This window comes from Schistocerca gregaria, chromosome 3, assembly GCF_023897955.1.
Source record: "Schistocerca gregaria isolate iqSchGreg1 chromosome 3, iqSchGreg1.2, whole genome shotgun sequence".
In the NCBI taxonomy this organism is placed as follows: Eukaryota; Metazoa; Arthropoda; class Insecta; order Orthoptera; family Acrididae; genus Schistocerca; species Schistocerca gregaria.
In genome coordinates, this window is record NC_064922.1 from 486,102,205 (window position 1) to 486,119,379 (window position 17,175).

The following is a 17,175-nucleotide window of genomic DNA, read 5'->3' on the forward strand; positions in this document are numbered from 1 at the left end:
GCAAAGTAGAGCAGTTTTGAGGGATAAGTTGTGGTGTGGGGATGTGTCTAGTGGCAGTAACGGTGAGCTAGGGTGGAGGTAGAAGTGCAAGCGAAGGCAGGCCACCAGAATACTTCACTCAGCTGTGCGTCTGTAGAGCGAGCGAGTCCCTCCTCTCTCTAGACTATTACGTCGCAGGAAACAACTCCACCCCATTTCAGTCATACCGACCCTTACGCAGCACGCCTTGTAAATTACTGGTGACACAATGCTCAGACACAATCGGAGTATTTATTTTAGACAAAATGTGTTAACAGTAAATGGAATACAGATATTAGTCACTAATAAAACTACGCATACGAAGAGAATCTATATCCGAGGTCTGTTCAAAAATTCCGGAACATTCGTAATTTCGCGCCAGTGGAGTGTTGGAGCGAAATGCGGTTGGCATCCCAGCACACACCTGTGTTTAATATGTAACTGCCGGAAGTTTCATTGTTGTATGTCTATTAGTTATTGTTCAGTGAACAGTAAGTAGGACGTTGCGTCACATGGTTCGAGAATTTCGAGATGGCAGAGTTAGAGGAGCAATGCGTCTGCATTAAATTTTGCGCGAAACTCAAGAAAAGCTTTACATATACACACTAAAAGATGCGGGACCCTTACGGTGACAAGTACTTAAGCCGTACTCCGTGTTAAGAATGGTTCTCACGGTTTACAAACGACAAGACGGTACTTAAAAATGACCCTTGTGCACGATGCCCTTCCCTGCCTACCGACGAAGCTCATCTCAGGAACGTCAACGAAATCATGCTTGCCAATCGAAGACTGACTGTCCTAGAGGTTGCAGAAGAAGGTAACATTTCCTTTGGATACCGTCATGAAATCTTGATACAACATCTTCGAATGCATCGTGTTGCAACCAAGTTCGTCGCACGGCTCATGAGCCATTACCAGAAATACATTCGCCTCGCCGTCTGCGAAGAGCTTTTGGATTGCGCAAATGGGAAAGAGGTGTTCCTTAAGAGAATCATAACTGGTGACTGAGACGTAGGTCTGCGGTTATGATGTTGAGATCAAGGTTCAGTCTTCACAATGGGTCAGGAAAGGTTCTACAAGACCAAGAAAAGATCGTGAGGGCAGGACAAATGTCAAAGCCATGCTGATAGTTTTCTTTGACACTGAAGGATGGAGTTCATCATGAATTCATTCCGCAGGCAGGAACTGTTAATCGATGGGACTATAGGGACGTGTTGCGAAGCCTGCGAGAAAATGTAAGAAGGAAGAGGTCTGGAATGTGGTGAGGCAATTCATGGCTCATGCATCACGATAACGCACCCGTACATTCATCCCTGTTGGTTGTAACTGTTGCAAAAGCGATGTCACTGTGCTGCCTCGTTCCCCGTACTTTCCAGACCTGGGCCCCGGCTTACTTTTTGTATTTTCAAAGTTCAAAACCCCGTTGAAAGGACGAAGATTAGGTACAATAGACGATATATAAGGAAATTTTCAGATGAAGCATCGCGCGAGCCAGCAAGAGGCGTACCAAGACTGCTTCCGAAAGTGGAAGCGGCGTATCAATTGTGGAGGAGAGTATTTCGAAGAAGACAATGCACATTAAGTAAAAGGCAAAAATTTTGTGAACAAAGTTCAGGAAGTTTTGAACAGATCTCGTAAATCTCCGAACACCACCTGGCGCTGCCAGTTTGGAAAATGATTGTTAGTCATTCTGTACAACTATTGTGGCTATCTTTTGGGAAAGGTCAGTTCCCACACTAAGAGAACTTCTCCTCTTTAGTTTACACACAGAATAATCGACTGTACTCTCCCTAGCATTTCCTGTGCAATTACCGTAAGTGAACATACAAAGTAGCTTCAGTGTGCTCATGCTTAAATACTGGAGTGATTTTCAGTTTATTAAGTGAGTACTTATTTGCCGTAACATATAAACTCTCTCAGTTACGGCAAATAAGTACTCAGTTAATAAACTGGGAGAGCCAGGCTTAACAAAACTCTACCACCTGGTGAGCAAGATGTATGACACAGGCTAAATACGCTCAGACTTCAAGAAGAACATAATAATTCTAATGCCAAGGAAAGCAAGTGTTGACAGATGTGAAAATTACCGAACTATCAGTTTAATAAGCCACGGCTGCAAAATACCAACACGAATTCCTTACAGACGAATGGAAAAACTGGTAGAAGCCGACCTCGGTGAAGATCAGTTTGGATTCCGTAGAAATGTTGGAACACGTGAGGCAATACTGAACCTACGACTTATCATAGAAAATGGATTAAGGAAAGGCAAACCTACGTTTCTAGCATTTGCAGACTTAGAGAAAGCTTTTGACTATGGTGACTGGAATACTCTCTTTCAAATTCTGAATACATTGAGTGAAAGGCTATTTGCAACTTGTACAGAAACCAGATGGCAGTTATAAGAGTCGAGGGGCATGAAAGGGAAGCAGTGGTTGGGAACGGAGTGAGACAGGTTTATAGCCTACCCCAATGTTATTCAATCTGTATATTGAGCAGGCAGTGAAGGAAACAAAAGAAAAACTCGGAGTAGGAATTAAAATCCATGGAGAAGAAAAATTTTGAGGTTCGCGGATGACATTGTAATTCCGTCAGAGACAGCAAAAGACCTGGAAATGCAGCTGAACAGAATAGACAGTATCTTGAAAGGAAGATATAAGATGAACATCAACAAAAGCAAAATGAGGATAATGGAATGTAGTCGAATTGAACTGGATGACGCTGCAGGAATTAGAGTAGGAAATGAGACACTTAAAGGAGTAAATAAGTTTTGCTATTTAGGGAGCTAAATAACTGATGATGGTTGAAGTAGAGAGGATTTAAAATGTAAACTGGCAATGGCAAGGAAAGATTTTCTGAAGAAAAGAAATTTGTTAACATCGAGTATAGTTTTATGTGGCAGGAAGTCTTTTCTGAAAGTATTTGTATGGAATGTAGCCATGTGTGGAAGTGAAATGTGACGTTAAATAGTTTAGACAAGAAGAGAATAGAAGCTTTCGAAATGTAGTGCTACAGAAGAATGCCGAAGATTAGATTGCTAGATCACATAACTAATGAGGAGGTATTAAATAGAATTGGAGACAAGAGAAATTTGTGGCGCAACTGACCAGAAGAAGGGATCGGTTGGTAGGGCATATTCTGAGGCATTAAGAGATCACCAATTTAGTATTGGAGGGCAGCGTGGAGGGTAAAATCGTAGATGGAGACCAAGAGATGAATACACTAAGCAGATTTAGAAGGATGTAGGCTGCAGTAGGTACTGGGAGATGAAGAAGCTTGCACAGGATAGAGTAGCATGGAGAGCTGCATCAAACCAGTCTCTGAACTGAAAACCATAACAACAACAAACAATAACTGAGAAGCGTTTACCTATAGAGTGATAGGCTAATAGTTTCAGGAACAAACACGCATGCTGTGGTTCATGTATCTTGCAGAAAAGGGTAACCAGAGCTATTCCAATTAAAGGATTATCAAGAGACGCTCTTTTCAGAGGAGCAGCCTTCAATATTAGAGAATTGTGAAGGTGGTTCGATGAACCCTCTGTCAGGCACTTAAACGTTATTTACAGAGTATCCATGTAGATGTAGATTATGATGCTAATTACGATTATACTCATTTAAGAGTGGGTACTGAGAAAACAGATAAATTATGTATGTATTGTAATATCCTTCGATTTGAGAACGAAACGCCAGGAATGTGTTGTGCGAGAGGTAAACTGAAACTGCCACTATTACATTCACCACACTAGCCATTAACAATGTACGTATCAGATGACGAGAGCCCACCAAAATATTTCTCGGCGAACATGCGCAAGAACAATTGACAAGAACAAATGACATCGATCAATGTTCGCAATATTGCATACGAGAATCGAATGACTACATTCAAAGTACAAGAGAAATATTTCATTGTACAGGATTATCTCTCGCACTGACGAACGCGCAGATCGCAAATTCCTTCAAATTTATGTAACGGGGAACACTGATGAACAAATCGATCAACATTATCCGTTCAAAATGAGCAAAAATTTATTATGTACGCACCGGATGGAAAAAAGTATTGTGTATGCAAAAGCACGTCAATAAACAAAATTTAATTACAAACACTTTCTTCCTGTGAGTGACACTGCAATGCATGCCGGGTATTAGCTGCTCAAATATAAAAGCAAATTTCATGATAAGTTTAACAGTTATTAAAAATAAAATGCAAATGAAACAAAACAGATTTAATTTTGTATTTTGTGATTTTATTTGGCGTACAAATCAATGAACAGTGGTAAATGGGTCATATATGTACCAGTATGAGTGGACCTGAACACAACGGATTTCGCTGGGAAACGACACTACGTTTAGATTTCTCCAAGCAGATATGGGATAGAGACTCCTTCAATAGTTTGTTCGTTGATCAGAACGGCATTTGCACAACTGATGAGCCACTGTAACGAACTCAGAAGATTTATGACTTAATGTAGCACAAAATTTTCGATATATATTGTTATCGGTAAAGTAAACAGTAGTCAGGAGAGGAATACTTTTATAAACTTGACAATAGTGCGGTTTTAGCATTGGAAAGGAGGTCATTGTACGACAGGAATGGAAGTTGTTAGCAAATTATACTGCGAGACCTGACCTATTGGGTTCAGTGTAAAACATAGAGCTAAGTTTACTGAATATGGATGGAGAGTAACATAACGTGGCAGACGTTGGTGTGAGACTCTGTGTGAGGTATCTTAGTGTCTGATGGTTGGTGCCAGTACATGGACTGTGGCTACCACTTGCAATCATTGCCTCTAATGCCTGCCCGTTATAGATTTGTGCCTTTACACACTAATCAGTCAGTAGCTTGACATGACTCCTGTGCAAAATGCGAAGCAGTGAACATCGTCAACTACAACATGCATTGCATGGTAATGAAAAGCACCAATTGTCTCTAAATAATAGCTGAGGGAGATGTCCTTGAGATTATTTTGTTTTCTTTATCTTAATATATGACGAAAAAACGTTAACTGTTTGGGAATAGGTTTCTTAAAAGGTAAGACCTGCTATCTATCTGTAGTTCAAGCTAGATACTTTTTGTGGAAAGAAAAACTGTTTTAATTACATTTCTAGTGCTGTGTCTGATTGTCATTACAAATTTAATACTCAGGTACGGGTTTTACAGTTAATGAATATAATTCAGATAAATTAGCTTTTATTGATTTACAGAAAAGCACATCGTTACAAGAAAACACAGCCTTCGTCTTGTTTGTAATTCAGAGCACTGTTACATATGTGACTACCAATGTGTAGGTATCAACAACTTCATCACTAGAGTGTTATCGATACTGAACTACTAGTAGTGGCAATGAAAGGACGTGCGGAGGTAACAGAGAGTATAGATGTGGCAAATAAAAATTAATGGTAATTAATATGAACTTATACATACATTAGAAAGGCCAGCTTGTAAATGGGATCTTCAGAAGAAGCCTGGCTTGAGAAATAGAGCACAGGGTGATTTGGTTGCTCCAGTGCGATAAATTTGACAAACATATCGTAATGGTAACATCTTAAGTAGCTGTCACAAAAACTATTGTTACTCCATTTGTAATGAGAACTATCCTGCAGGCACTACGTAATGTCTATGGACTTGGCATCTGCAATGTCTCCTTGCGAGAATTCCAGAATGGAATCTGGGTTTCCTCACGTCGTAATGGTAGGCTAGAAACAGAGCTCAGAGGTCGCACTCCAACTTCCCAGTCCCTACCGACCAGCCTGCTAGGACACTCGCCCATCAAGCAGCTACCCACGGTGCTCTCGAAGTGACTTCCGTCTGGACACTTGCTGTGCGATGCTTGCAGGGTGCTGTCGCAGTAGTAGTACCAGTTGCAGTTCAACGGATCTGCGAAAAAGCCGATGGACGGGCACGTGAAGTGCGAGCTGCTTCCGGGGCAGACTGTGGTGCACTCTCCCTGCACACACCCTCCAACCGAGCTGTCGAAATGACTATCACTGGGACACGTAAGCTGCGTCGCTTCCGAAGCATCGCTAACGCAGTAATAGAACGAGGCACAATCGGCTGGATCTGCAAAAAAACCCTGCGACGTGCACTGAAACTTAGTGCAGCTGTGGTTGTAACTAATGAAGTATTCGTCAGCGTTGCAGTACGTCGGCTCTGGTGACTCACCTGGGCCACTGCAGTAGTAGTAAACGGAACAGTTATTAGCATGTCCGTAATAATAAGTTCCGTTGCATGTGGAGGGCCCAGGCGACTCATTATTGACTGGACAGTCGGGGGCAATACCTATGCAAGTGGTCATGTCAGCACCGATTGCAGTGCCACTAGGACACTTAGCAATAGTTAAGGTCGGTACACTACCAACGGTGTTACACACAAAGTACACGGACGGATTTTCAGGTGGAAACCCGGCAATGCCATCATTATCACAGGTAAAGGAACAGACGGATGGTTGCTGAGTTTTGCTGCAGTCGCCCTGGCAGGAATCGTAGTAGGTGCCGGCGGGGCACGGGTTGATGGTCGACGTGTAGGTGCCGTCGCTGTTCTTTGTGCAGTCCACGTAGTAGCCGCAGTCCGTTGGGTCGGGCAGGCGGCCCTCGGCCGCACAACTGACTATGGGGGCAACCAGTTGGCAGCAGGCGAGATCTGGAAGGGCCGCCAGCGCCAACATCTGTTTACGACAGAGAATCTCTTTAGCGACAGCAGGAAATTTCGGAAAAACAAAAGTGCATGGTGACTGGCAAACGAAGCACGATAACCAATATCACTGTAAGACAAAATTAGCCAAATAACTAAGAATCAACGTAATGGAAGATATAAGGTGCCACCGGAAGCCCAAAGCTCGAACTGCCGTAGCTAAAGCGTCAACAGAAAGAGGAAATTATTATCTGTAATGGCAGAAAGAAAACACAGGAGAAAACTACAGAAGTATTTCATCTGGAAGTGGCAGTATATCGAGCTGTAAACTGGACATGTGGACAATGAGTAGAGAAAAAGAAAAGAGGTTGGCAGCATTTGACATGTAGATGTAGAGGACGCTGGAAAGATTTAGGTAGCTACAAGAGCAAATGAAGACTTACTGGGGAGAGTAGGGGGGGAAAAGAGGGCTAATGGAATTTATAAGAGAAAGGAAGAAGAAATGGATTGGCCATGCGTTGCGGTAGGACTGGTTCATGGTTAAAGCGTTGGAATGATTAACGTGCGGGAGAAGAGCGAAAGGACGTAAGGAGATTATACACGAAGATAGATGAAATTAAAGCAAATGTAAACTATGTGTAAATGAGAAGAATAGTAGAAGGCCGTGGAAACCGTAGTAAGATCTGCCTACAGCCAGAACACATTATACTGTTTTACTGTTTATGCTAACAAAAATAAATCATTATTCACTGCTTCAAAAAAATGGTTCAAATGGCTCTGAGCACTGTGGGACTTAACATCTGTGGTCATCAGTCCCCTAGAACTTAGAATACTTAAACCTAACTAACCTAAGGACATCACACGCACATATGCCCGAGGCAGGATTCGAACCTGCGACTGTAGCAGTCGCGCGGTTCCGGAATGAGCGCCTAGATATTCACTGGTCTCTAGAATTCATCGAACGAACGGAAAATTGTTTGCACACACATTAAAAAAGTTCTGCATCACCTCGGTTCAGAGAGTTTCGGAACATGTACAGAGATGAACATCATTTCCGCCCTTTTTATTGCTCTTGAATCCCACACATTGCACTGTGTACCACCATACAGCGAGACCTTCAGAGGTGGTGACCCAGACTGCTGTACACACCGGCACCTCTAACAGTCAGTAGCACGTCTTCTTGCGTAGATGAATGCCTGTATTCGTCGTGGCATTCTGTCCACAAGTTCATCAAGGCACTGTTGGCCCATATTGTCCCAGAGAGGTTGGTGGGTCACGTCGTCCAAAATCAGCCCTTTTCAATCTATCCCAGGCATGTTCGATAGGGTTCTTGTCTGGAGAACATGCTGACCAGTCTAGTAGAGCGATGTCGTTATCCTCAAGGAAGTCATTCACAAGATGGCACATGAATTGTTGTCCATGAAGACGAATGCCTCGTCAATATTCTGCCGATTTGGTAGCACTATCAGGTATCGTACAGCCGTTCCAGCACCTTCCATGACCACCAGCAGCGTACGTCGTCCGCACATAATGCCACCCGAAAACGTCAGGGAACATCCATCTTGTTGCATTCGCTGGACAGTGTGTCTAAGGCGTTCAGCCCGACCAGGTCGCCTCCAAACACGTCTCCGTCAATTCGGCATGTTGTTGCGCCCATCTGTATCGCACTGCATGGTGTTGTGGTTGCAGAGATGGACCTCGCCGTGGAGGTCTGGAGTGAAGTTGCGCATCATGCAGCTTATGGCGCACAGCTTGAGTTGTAACACGACGTCCTGTGGCTGCACCAAAAGCATTATTCAACACGGTAGCGTTTCTGTCAGGGTTCATTCGAGCCATAATAAGTAGGTAGTAGTCATCCGCTGCAGTAGTACCCCTTGGGTGGCCTGAGCGAGGCTTGTCACCGACCGTTCCTGTCTCTCTGTATCTCCTCCATGTCCGAACATTATCGCTTTGGTTCACTCCGCGACGCCTGGACACTGCCCCCGTTTAGAGTCTTTCCGTGCACGAAGTAAAAATGCGGTAGCTGTGAAACCACGATACTGAAAGTCTTGACTTGGTTGAACTACAGACAACACTAGCCCGTGTACCTCCTTCCTGTTGGAATTACTGGATCTGATCGGCTGTCGGACCCTCCCCATCTAATAGGCGCTGCTCATGCATGGTTGTTTACATCTTTGTAGTGGTTTAATGACATCTCTTAACAGTCAAAGGGATTGTGCCTGTGATACAATATCCACAGTCAACGTCCATCTTCAGGAGTTCTGGGATGAGGGGTGATGCAAAACTTTTTTGATGTGTGTTGTGTAAAAAATGGTGTGGGGAGTTAATAAATACACTTGTGTGACAAGTAGGACAGGAGAAGTCACCAGACTTTTGGCTGTTTATTTCGCTTGTGTCAACGTCTTATCTCATGGTAACACATCCAGTGTCTTGAATAATTTGCTCTATATACTCTGGCTTCCATCTTTCTCCACGCTTTTTAACGTTTACTATACCTACTCCTAGCGTCGTGGAAGTTATTTCCTGATGTCTTAACGCGAGTCATGCTATGTTGTACCTTCTCCCAGCCAGTTTTTTGCGCATGTTCTTTTCTTCCACTAGTCTGTATGGAGCCTCTGCTTTTGTTATCCTATTAGTAAACATAATTTTCACAATTTTTCTGAAGCACTACATCTCAAACTCTTCCATTTTTTTCCCTGCCGGTTTCCCTACATTCGATGGTTCTCGTCTGTCGAATGTTGTGCATCAGACATGCATTCTCGGAAAAATTCTTCCTTGAATCAAGGTCAATTATTGATACTTGTCAACTTCGTTTAGGGAGAAACTCTCTCTTTACCTTTGTTAGTCAACTTCTTATGTTCTAGTTGCTTCGTCCGTCATGCATATCTTCCTTTTTTCCTTCCGAGGTATCAGATTTAATTCACGTTGTCTGCTACACGGTCCTCAATTTTGATGTCGTGTTTATAGCTTATATTATTTCTGCTACTCCTCATTACTTTCGTCTTCCCTTAATTTGCTATTAGTCTGTGTTCTGTGTACCAGTCGCAATTGCCTGCATGTTCGTAACCGCACACAGCCGTCAAAGCTGTTTTATTGATCTTCACGTATACGTGCTTAGATTTTTAACGTGATGGATTTTCCAGAGAGCTATTCAGTCGACTAAAAGTTGCGATCGTCGGCAAGTGGGCGGTCTGCGACAGAATCGGTTGCTTGTCCAGGAGTCTGAAGTTGTGGGGAGGCTGTTAGCCGTTTGAACAGCATGTGGATTAAGAAGCCAACAGTAAAGAAGGCGCATACGCAATACGTCAGATTAGAGCTACATAGATAAACTTTAGAATTAAACAATTATTAACAGTTTTGACAAATATCAAAATAAACCACGTCATAATGATCGCAACCGCTGAGGTGCATGTTAGACGATTTCACCATATATATAAATAAAACTACCGAAGTTATTACAGCAAACGTATACTGTTATAAAATTTTTTTAAAACTAATAATACTTTGACAAACTTTTTATTAATGATAGTTAAAGACACTAGCTCTCATCACTAAAGGCCACACATATGTATGTAATTTATTTATTGAATTTTTACATGTGTTATACTTTTTTAAGCCAACGGCCTTGCCGCAGTGGTAATACTGGTTCCCGTCAGATCACCGAAGTTAAGCGCTGTCGTGCTGGGCTAGCACTTGGATGGGTGACCATCCGGTCAGTCTGGAACCACGAGACCACTATGGTCGCAGGTTCGAATCCTGCCTAGGGCATGGATGTGCGCGATGTCCTTAGGTTAGTTAGGTTTAAGTAGTTTTAAGATCTGGGGGACTGATGTCCTCAGAGGTTAAGCCCTATAGTACTCAGAGGCATTTGAACCATTTTGAGAGTACGATCAACAAGCTCCAAGGAAATAGGCACCGGCTTACAATCAGATAGCCCTACCACTGCACCTCCTCAAGAAGACTATGAGTAGATTTTTATTCAGAAAATTCGGCGCGGGGTCAGGGAAATGAGCTTTGGCTTTCCCAAGAATACGTTGCAGGTAGCGGCGGACAGGTTGGAGTATCCTACTTCTGTCCACTGTCTACAGTGTCCCAGGTTGCGTGCAAATGTCAACACATTTGCCCTCCATACAAGTGTCACTCCGTGAAAGTGTCACAAACTCGTGTGCACAGGATGACGACTCTCCTACTGGTGAGGGGTTGCCCTCTGACGCCACCAGACGACACTACGTCTCTCCTTCTCTACTTCCCGTCAGCATCTACCTACGGATAACGAACGACTTTCACCCACCTGCGTCTGATGCACTTGTCTCCCTTCCTTATCTGACGCTACCCTTGGGCGCACCCCTGATAGTGTTAAACCGAAACGGCCTGGTGAGACGCCTGTCTCGTGGGCGGACTTTCAATGGGGAGCAAGTATACCTTCACGAGATTCACCTTGCATGGATCCCTTTCTTTTTCGTCTGTGATGTTATGGACTCGAACGAGCATCGCCTGGTGTGTGAAGGTATACATAGCGATGCAACCCCTTGATGGAGCCGCCTCCCTCCATGTCACAATTATGCGCCCTTCCGCGAAGTCCTAACAGGTGGCTCCCTGTGCTTCCCTCATGTTTGCATCACCTGTCCTCCTGGTGATGGCAGCGTACCAGACTTATCTCATAGCCACGGTCAATGTTAGTATCAATCAACGCACTTCACAATCTGACCTTACTCTGTGAAATGCTTTATGCTGCGGACGTCAACATCCTCCTTCAGGAGATGAATGTTGCAATCTTTTGAGCGCCCCATGGACTTACGGCACACATGTCCCATGCTTCCGGTACTGGTAGTGGGGAGGCGATCCTCTTACGTGACAGCATTCATGCTGGTACAGTTGCCTATCTCCCTCATGCAAGAGGTATAGCCCTCACGTTTAGTGGCGTCAGGATCACAAAAACTATGCACCATCTGGTTCGGGTCGCCGCTGACTCTCTTCCTGGGTCAGCAGGTTGCATTGATCATGCGAGGTGACTTTAACCACACCAAAAGACCAGCTGCTGCATCACTATCTATACGTGGCGCTATCGGCAATTCTCAAGCACCTCTACCTTGTGGACCCTTGAGAGCATTTTCATTGTGATCGTCAAGGGTTTACACGTTTCTCTAGTCATTCTTCCACTAGTCTCGACGAGTTTATATTTAATACTGGTATCTGGCCTGTTGCATTCTCTGACCATGATCCATGTATCTGTACCACGAGTTTCTGTCACCAAAGGATGTGACGCGACCAGGACTGTGGAAATTGAACGTGCTTTATCTTACTTCATTCGAGTGGTGGCAGCTCATTGAGGCCACGTGGATAGCATGTCGTCTGTCCTGGCGTGGTGGGTCATCTACGCAAAGCCTGCCGTCTGCAAGGTCTTGTTTGGTTATGGAAGCGAGGCTGCGGTGTGGCAGCGACGAACCCAGGATTTCTACTTGAGGATTTCTACTTAGCTATTCTCTGGGACTTTACTATGATGCCTTATGAGCTGGAGCGTCAGGTGATGGTGAATTTTGGGAAGGCACAGCTCACGTCCCTGTCTCGATGTCATTTTGAAGGCGCTTTGAGGTTTGGTCAGAATGGGCACACATGATGGGTTAACACAGGGGCGTCTGTCTGTGTACCGTGTGATAGCAGAATGGCGCCACCATCGGTGGACTTTGAATAATGTTCTTACGGTGGCGATTAGATACCCAACGTTGTTTAGGTTCTACGCTCCCTGAACCTTAGGTTATGCTGTACTCTGCGCTGTACTCATCACCACCATCCCACCATAACGGCGCACTCCCAAGTCTCTTTTGGGTCGGTTCCTGATGATGCAATGATGAATCTGTTTGCCAACGAAAATCCATGATGCTATCCAAGCGGCCCTGACGGCCTCTCACTGAATTTGTACCGGCGGCATTGGGGTCGGAAGTTTGTTGGGACTTTACGTCACCTCTGTTGCAGATCTCAGACGGTTTCCTTATCAGTATTGCCACCCACAAGTCTTAGGGTACATCCGGATATATGCGGTTACCACCCTTGCCGTTATTCAACAGCGTCACGAAGATCTTTACCCTGCTATTGGCTGCGCGGCTTAAACGGACGGCCCGGGGTTTCCCTTGATCAAACTTCTTTAGGTGGCGACAACAACATCCGCACTGTTCTCTATCGCTGTCGGGACTGATTCTTCTTCATGATCGTTGCGTGCGTGGGCTTTTAGCAGCTCTTAACTTCAGTGAGTCTATCGATCGGGTCGATCACGACTACTTGGGAAGGGCGCTCCGGATTATAATACCGTCAACATCGCGATGCGTCTCCTTTGTGGAGCTACATCCCGTGTACTCTATGAAGGCAGCCTCACACCTCCCGTCTACATCCGTCGTTCGGTGCGTCAAGGCTGCAGGTGCTCTGCACTGTTGTATGTTTTCAGCATGGAACCGTTGCTCATCGGCCTCTGCCAACGCCTGTCGGGGACGTCTCTCGGAGGCCATGTAATCAGCTGTACTGCTCATTGAGACAATCTCGTCTACTTTCTTCGTAGTGGAGCTGATTCAGGGAGTGATTGCTTAAGTTACCACCAACGGCGAAGCTTCTGGTAGATGTCTTAACGTCTTAAAATCAAGCGCAATGCCCTGCGGACGGCGCTGCTCCAATACGTGTAGCTGCTACTATCTGAAGTTTAGGACCCGAATTCGCAAGTGACTTGAAGCGCACGATTCCCTTTAGCTTCCGACGCCTACTCAACGTTTACTAGCACTGTGTCTTCTTCAACTGATGCAATATGTAAATGTATATTTGGCGTCACGTATTCCCCACGTGGCACAGAAACTTCCTGTTCCACCATTCGTGGCCCACGGCATGCAAGCAGCATTCGTCCATATGTTTGCCACGGCTTGCTGTTCAAGGTACGAGATCCTCACCGCCCAACATTACATGGGCTGTTTAGGTCTCTATTATGTCCCTGACGGAGTAATAGCCCTTTTCGTCAGCTGTGAAATGGTGCTGTGGCGCTGTTTTCTACAGACCTTACCAGCCTGTTGCTGGAGGCCCTTGCAGCACGTTCTCTCTCAGCCCCTATGCACCTTTCGGACCTCTCTTTACTTCCACCTTTTCTTCCCCGAACTGAGCTACGTCCATACTGTAATATCGCCAATGCGCTTGACATCCACAAAGGCGATCAATGGCTTTCTTCAGCAGCACAGGTTACCGAATCGGATATAGGGGAAGTATCCTCAGGTTGACTGGCGTGCCGTCTGGCGATCAATATCTGCTCTTATCTGGTCACTGGGGTCCAGTCTGCGTGGTACCTTTCTGACAGTGAGAAATAAGTATGTCGGTCGTACCTTCACGGGATTCACCTTGCAGGCCTCGCCTGCGATGTTCTGGACACAGACGAGCATCGCCTGGCGTGCGGATCAGCGATAGGTGTCTAGTGTCTAGTTCGTGGGTACGACAGATGCAGGCCCTAGGTACCAGTAGATCACCTACCTCCTCACCTGCTCCTCTTTCCGTGGATTTGTGGATACGCAACTCACTACTTGTTTGCTGACGGCGAGAAAAGTCTTTGATTGTTAGCATTTCGTAAATTAACGCCACTGTCCAGTTGTCCGCAATCCTAAATACAGACAATTTTCCTCCAATTTTCGATGTATTGCAACAGAGCTGGTATGTTTCGGCAATGAGGAGTTGATGGTGATGATGTTTAGTTTGTGGGAAGCTCAAATGGGCGGTCATCAAAGGCCGTACAAAGCCCCAATTTTTACACAGTCCCTTTTTTCCCCAATACAATCTATCCGCTGTCACAAATGATGATAATGATGATGAAATGGCGAGGACAACACAAACACCCAGTTCCCGGACAGAGAAAACCCCAACCCCGCCGAGAATCGAACCCGGGACCCCGTGATCCAGAGACAGTGACGCTAGCCACTAGACCACCAACTGCGGACGAGGAGTTGACCCACGAGTTTTCCACTCTTAAAACCGCTCAGGTTTCGGGATGTTCTCCCGTGAAACACTAAACGTCGTTAGTCTCACCGAGCCGGCAACTTGCCGCGCCCTCCTCATCGCGACGTCGGTTTCCTGCTATTCTCTGTGCGTTTGATAACAATTAAGAAACGTAAAAATAAATGAAAAAGTATTGATGTTCTTTGTACCTCCATTCTACATTCCGTACGCTGTCCTTGGTTCCTGGGTGGTGAGAACGAGAAATGGTGACTAGGCCTCGGGTTGCGACTCCTACTCACTTTGCCCCCACCAATCCCTTTGAGCGCCAGGAAGGTTCCTTTGACAAAATAAAAGAAAAATCCCAATTTCGCAGTCGCCACTGCTCAAATTTTGATTATAAATGATCAGCTTTGGCGGACGAAGACTTCCGGCATAAGAAGACACTCACACTCTACCAATGGTCTTGTAAAGAGGGCGAAGAAGCGGACAGCGGTTCAGAGCACTCTCTTGCCCTTACGGTGGGAAACTGCCTCTAAAGGCGGAAGAATCAGCAATGATCAACGGCATGAGGATGCAGAAGGAAATGGAGACAACTGCTTTCAGGAAACATAATGTGTTTCCGTAGGACATGCGGCCTGTAGTTGAAAAAGTGTTTTAATGATCTCTCCATTGACAAAAGATTCCGGAATAGTCCTCCATTCGGATGTCCTAGACAGGACTGCCAAGAGATAGGAAAAGGTTGAACACCAACGAAAGGAAAATGTTCTACGAGGTAGAAAATATGAAACGGGAATTGCAAAGACCTAATCTAGATGCAACTGAAGTTGAAGATGATATTACGAGAGTAGTATTCGTTATGAATAGGAAGGTAGGGCAGAGAGTGTGTTAGTATGAACACATTAGTAATAATGTTGATCTCATCGTATCAACAGCAGACGAACACCGACAACGACGGTTCAGATACACATTCCGAAGTCGTAAGTTGAAAATGAGGAAACACAGAAAGTATATGAGGATATTTAATGGGTAATTCAGGCTGAAGTTTAAGACATTAGTGAGAAAGAATCGGTACGTAAGGAAGTGGGACACGGAAGTATGAAGGAATTACGAGATACGCTTGAAGTTTTCTAAGGCTATACATACAGCAATAAGGAATAGCTTAGTAGGCAGTACAGTTGAAGAGGAATGGAAATCTCTAAAAAGGGCAATGCAGAAGTTGGAAGGAAAACATAGGTACAAAGAACGTAACTGCGAAGAAACCACTGGTATCAGGAGAAAAACTTGAGTTGATCGTTGAAAGAAGGAAGTACAAATATGTTCAGGGAAATTCCGAAGTATAGAAATAGAAGTCACTGAGGAAAGACATAAATAGAAAGTGCAGAGTACTTAAGATGGAATGGCTGCATGAAAAATGTGAAGAAATCAAAGAACAATTATTGTTGGAAGGAATGTCTCAGCATACGTGAAAGTCAAAACAACCTTTGGTGAAACTAAAAGCAAGGGTGGTAACATTAAGAGTGCAACAGGAATTCCACTGTTGAATGCGGAAGAGAGAGTGGATAGGTGAAAAAATTACACTGAAGGCCTGTATGAGGCGGAAGATTTGTTAGATGTGACAGAAGAAGAAACAGGAGTCGATTTAGAAGAGATGAGGGCTCCAGAATTAGAATCATAATTTAAGAGAGCATTGAAGGACTTAATATCAAAGAAGGCAGAAGGGTAGATAACATTCCATCAGAATTTCTAATATAATTGGGGGAAGTGGCAACAAAACTACTCACGTTGATGTGTAGAATGTATGAGTCAGGCGCCATACCAACTGTCTTTCGGTAAAATATCATCCACGCAATTCCGAAGTGTGCAAGAGCTGACAGATGCGAAAATTATCGCACACTCAGCTTAACGGCTCATGCATCCAAGTTGCTCACAAGAATAATATACAGAAGAATGGAAAAGAATATTGAGGATGTGCTAGATGACGATCAGTTTGGCTTTAGGAAAGAGAAAGGCACCAGAGAGCTAATTCTGACATTGCGGCTGATAACGGAAGCAAGAGTAAAGAAAAATCAAGACATGTTCATAAGGTTTGTTTACCAGAGAAGCGTTTGATAATGTAAAATAGTGCAAGATGTTAAATTCTTAGAAAGCTACAGGGCGAGACGGATAATAAACAATATGTACAAGTGTCAAGAGGGAATAATAACAGTGGACGACCAAGAACGAAGTGCTCGGATTAAAAGGGTGTTAGACACGGATGTAGTCATCCACCCCTATTTTCAATGTGTGTGTAGAAGAAGCAATGAAGAAAGTAAAAGAAAGGTTCAGGAGTGGTATTACAATTGAAGGTGAAGCTTCTCTGATGGCATTGCTATCCCGAGTGAAAGTGAAGAAGAATTACAGTATCTGCTGAATGTAATGATCAGTCTAATGAGTACAGAATACGGATTGAGGTTAAATCGAAGGAAAACGAAGGCAATTAGAAGTAGCGGAAATGAGAACAACGAAAAATTTATGAGGAGTCATGCTCACAAAGTGTATGAAGTTAGAGAATTCTGCTGCCAGGCAGCGAAATAA

At 44.4% G+C, this 17,175-nt stretch overlaps 1 protein-coding gene across 1 annotated transcript in view; it reads right to left on the bottom strand.

Moving 5' to 3' along the window:
- Positions 1-5,188: 5,188 nt before the first annotated feature.
- Positions 5,189-17,175, bottom strand: part of LOC126355965 (uncharacterized) — a 32,428-nt gene continuing 20,441 nt past the window's right edge. The window contains exon 2 of the mRNA XM_050006571.1: positions 5,189-6,679. Within this exon, the coding sequence (XP_049862528.1) occupies positions 5,633-6,679 (1,047 nt within the window). The 3' untranslated portion in view covers positions 5,189-5,632. The remainder of the gene's footprint in view (positions 6,680-17,175) is intronic.